Below are 5,871 nucleotides of genomic sequence, written 5' to 3'. Positions count from 1 at the left end.
TTATTTTATTTTTTTTTTATTCGAAATTCATATACAATATAAAAATTTCAAGGATAAAAAAACAATAAAGTAACTCCATATTCAAACTTATTTCCATTGTGGTCGTTAAAAATTAATTAATTCCAAGTTCTCAGAATTTCTTTGGGTCCTATTTTGTTATTTTAATTGTCGGTAATAACATTTATATTTTATTTAACACACATTTTTCATAAACATATCAAATGATTTGTAACGACATATTTTAACTCTTTAATTTTGTTTCCTTTGAGCATCGACAGTAATTTACAGCACATCCGCCACCATCGAATATGTCCATACATGGTTCTAAATAGTAGTCATCTATAATTTCTGCACTGTTATAAATAATAGTCTTGAGCAATATAGGCCTAGTACAATTGTGTAGTGTCTCGGTAACGTGTATACTTGTTTATAGAACAACTCTTTCAATGTTTATACATTTTTTATGTATAATGGTTAATCAAATAATGTTATCATTATTATTAAAACGTTATCAACTAAATTATTACCATCTTCTTATAATATATATTTTTACAGATTTTTTATGTGGGTAACAATAATCTTCAAACCAGCAATATTAATAGGCCTATTTCTATAATGACGAATTTTCGCAGTTAGATTACATAGGCCTGGTATACACTATTCAAACAAGTTAACGATTATGGTGATATTGTATGATAAATATGGCATTACCACGTCAAATTAACTTCAACTTCACCTTTCACCTAAAAAGCATCATTGATATATTTATATATAATGATAATAGTAATATATTTATAATATTAATACATAATGATAATAATAATACACAATTTATAATATTTTAATACTAATAGGGCATAATAACCTAATAATAATAATAATAATAATTATGATAATAATAATAATAATAATAATAATAATAACAATAATAATAATAATAAACATAATAATAATAATAATAATAATAATAATAATAATAATAATAATAATAATAAAATAATAATAATAATATTTTGTTTTATCTTTCCTGGGAGTTGAACCACTTGTTATTATAATGATAATACTTCACCATTGAATACTGCCCCTGGAGTCGCTCTATGCTGTATGTGATTAATGGAACAATAAACAAGGCATATATATTACGTAGGTTTATCTATATAGGCCTAGATTTGGCTTCCTCTTCAGTGCGGCGTCTACGCCGGTACATGATGAATATAGCCAGAAGAACCACAATGAGGATTATTGTTAGAATGATAGGAACTAGTACGTAGGCAACCACGAATTTATTCTCGACATCCGAAACATCGCCTGTATCTAAAATAGAAACCAATCATAAAATAATAATAATAATAATAATAATAATAATAATAATAATAATAATATAATAATAATAATAATAATAATAATAATATAATAATATTATTATTATTAATAATAATAGTAATAATAATAACGTTAATGATAAATAGGCCTAAAAAAATACACACATAACATATATTTAATAGTTATAATATGATATAATGTATAAATACAAGTTACAAGATAATTTTGATTGTCCGAAAAATCAGAAAATGTTTTCCATCAGAATTGTACATAGTATAAAGTCTACATTCTACAGTAATAAATAAAAGATTAAAACAAAATCTACATAGATTACACAAAATAATATTGGTATGGCTTGGTATCATTATATTATTTAATATACCTGACAATTGATTTTAAATTTTAAGCTTTCGTGTGCAAACAGAGAATAACGTCTCTTGGGTAATAAATATTGCGATTTGAATGGAGTGATATATATCTTGTTGCTCAATAAAATTTAAAGTTTATCAAGTAGATACAGTACTTACATCTCTGTAGGTTACACATGGTTCCTGTGTACTCGTCAGGGCACTGACAATCAAACACTTCGCCCTCTTCATTATTGATGCATATACCGCCATTCATACAGGGATGACTGAGACACCCTACGTAAACAAAATTGAAAATCAAAATATGTCTTCCTACAATGATAATTAAATTTTTAGCCTAAATTCATTATATATGAACATCACTCCTACGTCCATTGCTTATAGAGCCTTGCCTCTCCCAGCCCAGCTTTGTGTCAGAAAGTCGACAAGAACTGTCTGAACGCATCGTAGGATTAATAGAACAACTATTGTTGTAATTTCTTCGTTTTTATTGCTGATTTTTTTTGTCTTGTACCTTGTATACATGGTGTGTTCATTGGGGACGCCGTTTCTGCCGATAATTTTGTATTTAGTCATGCTGTGGGGTTTATAGACAAAAAAACCCATTACTTTCATTTTATATTTTGTGTTTTTAAACTCAGTATCAAACTATGAATTATATACCGTCATACACATCACACTGGCTTCCGTAATAGGGTGGCTGACACTGGCATATGTAGTGTGGTGGATCTGTGATGGAATAACAAGTTCCATTACCGCAAGGACCACTCTCACAAGCATCTGTTTGAAAGAAATTCAAGAATACTATTACAACTAGGACTAGTCTTGAAAACTAATAGGCTTATCTCACATACCGGTAACAAATATTTCGTAAAATAAACTGTATGCAGCAACTGTGATTTCATAAAGCATTAAAATTTCTCCTCGTTTAGGATAATAAGTTTTCATTACATAATGATTTAATTACCCTCTAGGTTACTAGACTTGACAACAACGACGGCAGGATCAGGTGTAGGCGAGTTACAAGGTACCGTTACTGCAACAAAAAGAATGGTGTCACCGTTTAGGAAGATGCATTGAAATTTAAAAATGTAGAGCTAAATGGAGAAGGGTAGGGGTGAAGGGACCTGCCTCTCTTATGCATTTGAGGCTTTATGTATATTACTTTTACATACATTCGTTTACTCACAGTATTTATCATACTGAGATTGTGCGACAAGTAAAAAATTTGAGTTTATCTATCTGTCTTATAGTTCCTGAGACCATCTGCTGCTGGGTCTGGAATGCCGGAATTAATCGGTTTTCTGAATGGTACGCTGGTACGAAACATCTTCAATATTAAGACATTGATAGTGAAGTTTTTCTCCTGCTTGTGTGCTGTTAGCAGTGGATTACCTGTTGGCCCAGAAGGACCCATGATTCACATGGGGTAAATAGACTTATTATTTTAATTCTCATCTAATAGGAAGAATAGTTTGAAGTAGTTTTATTCATCATCATTGTCATCATCATCGTCATCATTGCCATCATCATTATTATCATTATCATCATATTATGTTGTATATATGTTATTTATTTGTTATGATTAAACCTGTCTCTTATACACATCTAGTCGCTACGTAAACCACAAGTACACAAAACAGGAACGTGAACTATTAGCAACATACGAAAGCTTAGATTACCTTCCGCCTCACAGCCATGCTTACAAGAGTTGGCTTCGAAAACAGCCGGCGAGGTGGGTAGTCAACTTAATTAACATATCATTGCCTGTTCTGTATCAGGACAAGTATTTGTGCATTTTTCTGCCTCTTCTTCCGTTCCTTGCTTGCCACACCATCAGTCTTTCGGGCCAGCTTCCATCCTACATTCATTCCACATGTCCAATCTCTCTGTTAAGCTTGGTTTCCATAAGATCGCTCCCCCTATCGGCGACAGTTGTTAGGAAGGTGGAATCTGGTTCAATGTTGCCGATTGCGTTGCAGGCGAATCAGGGTGCATTGCTAGCTGCCCCCACGCAATCGGAAAGGCACCCCAATTCGCAATCAGCACCCCAATTCGCAATCATCCTTCCTGACAACTGTCGGTGACTGTTGCCGATAGGGTGAGCGACTGTCTCTTATACACATCTAGATGTGTATAAGAGACAGTATATATATAAAATACGTAAGTAATTATAGCACCATACCATCATAATGGTCACACGTCGTGTCCGTCCACGGCCATGCGCAGGAGCATACGTAGAATGGATCAACAGTTGTTGCAAGACACGTTCCTGAGTTCTTACAAGGAGAACTACTGCATGCATCTACGAATTTCAACAAGAATATGATAATGTTAGTACAAATGTAGGTCCATGTAGTGAATTTTGTTTTGGTGATGATGTTTTTTTTTTAATGGGAGGGGGAAGAAGAGGAGTGTTCTGCAAATATAATGTTTATTCATATTGATCGATGACGTTAATTTGCCATGTTCAATCGCGACTTCAGTAGTGTCGCTGAAAGGCTGTGTCATACCATAAAAAGTAATGCATAGAAGATAATCTATTAAGTGTGGAAATACAAACGGCATTTTTACAGGATATATTTCTTGTTAACATTTACCTCAGTGCACAAACCTCGAATCAAATACAATGAAACATAGAAGGGAGCCCACAAGATCGTTTTAACTTAAACTTGGTTTCAATAGAATGCCTCACCCTACGGCGACAGTAGCCGCCAGTTGTTGGGGGAAGGTCAAAAGTAGTTCAACTTTGCTGATTGCGTTGCCGACGAATCCAGGGACGGATCCAGAAATTTATTGCCCCAAATTTTAAGAATAGGCCCCTCTAGACGCTCGGAAATGGCACTCTTAGATGGTAAAGATGCTTTTTCAAAGCAGTGTTCATCGACAAAATTATTGACTTCCTCCTGACGGGAGCTATGCACCCCCTTCATTCGACACCTCTCCTCTCACGGGCGTCGCAAATCGAATCAAGGACTTATAGTCTATTCTACAGTGGCAGTTGCAAAGAAAATTATGATTATGGCCCAGAAGTGGCACTCATTTAGACTTAAAATTTGAATTATCTCTATTTTTAAACAATGTCTACAAATTAGGGGAATCCTGGCCGGCTGGGCAATCCACCCCCACTGGATTAGTATGATATATGTCCTGCAGTCGATGTCAGTGACACATTATGCTGTTATGTATCAACAAAGCCCTTTTGGATCGGGTTGCTATGCAGCGAGGACCCTACTTGACCCTATGGGTAAGGGCACCAAAGGGGCCCCTGGTTCGGTGGCCCTTGGAGCAAATTTTAAGGATAGGCCCCTCTAGCCCCACTGAGCTATTTAACTCCACTCCGGAGGAGATTAATATCATATATGTCATACAGTCGATGTCAGAAACATATTATGCTGTTTTGTATTAACAAAGCCCTATTGGATCAGGGTGCTATAGGGGTCAGGGCCCCTAAGTGTGGCCCCGCGGACCTCCGCACGGGAGCGCATAGGCCTTACGCACTGAGCATGGATAGCTGTTCTATAGCTGGATACTACATTCCGGCTAAAAAACTCCGTCTTTAGGTCTCCGTCTTTAGTCCTTTTTTCCATCTTGATTTATGAAATAGCGTTGTGTTCGTCGTCAAGCAATAGAAAATTCAAAATTAGTGGGTGGTATAATAATCGAGCTGTCCTTTCGCCCACTGCTGGATCCGCACTGAACTCTTGCGTACACTTCCTTTTTTCCTCTCTTTCTTTCTTCTCTTTAACTCTTCTCAAATTGTTTGATTTTTCGGCGTGACTGACAGGGGCCCCCGTGCTCCCTCCCCCTGGATCCGCCCCTGGAATCGGGGTGCTTTCCCGATTGCTTCGGGGCAGCTAGCAATGCACCCTGATTCGTCTACAACGCAATCGGCAAAGTTGATACAGGTTCAACATTCCCGACAAAATGTTGGCGACTGTCGCCGATAGGGTGAGCGATTCTATGGAGACCAGGCTTAACAGTAAATACCTGTACTTATTTCGCATTTTTCTCCAGAATAGCCGGTTGGACAAACGCAAGAATAAGCCATTGCATCTTCGTTATTTATACAAGTTCCACCAGACATACAAGGGTTGCTTTGGCAACCTGTAAAACAATCGGTAGAGCAACACCGGGTGATTATATGACATATAATAAATTATTTATGATGCTTTTGTAA

General features: G+C 35.8%; 1 protein-coding gene across 1 annotated transcript in view; it reads right to left on the bottom strand.

Annotated features, from left to right (window-relative positions):
* Nucleotides 1-988: 988 nt before the first annotated feature.
* The window catches only part of LOC117117753 (fibropellin-1-like), a 33,192-nt gene continuing 28,309 nt past the window's right edge, over nucleotides 989-5,871 (bottom strand). The window contains exons 17-20 of the mRNA XM_033262169.1: nucleotides 2,659-2,727; nucleotides 2,355-2,471; nucleotides 1,851-1,967; nucleotides 989-1,314 (exon numbers count right to left, since the gene is read on the bottom strand). Of these exons, the coding sequence (XP_033118060.1) occupies nucleotides 1,154-1,314; nucleotides 1,851-1,967; nucleotides 2,355-2,471; nucleotides 2,659-2,727 (464 nt within the window). The 3' untranslated portion in view covers nucleotides 989-1,153. The remainder of the gene's footprint in view (nucleotides 1,315-1,850; nucleotides 1,968-2,354; nucleotides 2,472-2,658; nucleotides 2,728-5,871) is intronic.

The sequence above is a fragment of the Anneissia japonica genome, unplaced genomic scaffold, assembly GCF_011630105.1.
Source record: "Anneissia japonica isolate Jap-2015-1 unplaced genomic scaffold, ASM1163010v1 scaffold234_len1672027_cov178, whole genome shotgun sequence".
Lineage (NCBI taxonomy): Eukaryota > Metazoa > Echinodermata > Crinoidea > Comatulida > Comatulidae > Anneissia > Anneissia japonica.
The sequence above is the reverse complement of the archived record's forward strand: the minus strand, read 5'-3'. Positions and strand labels throughout refer to the sequence as shown.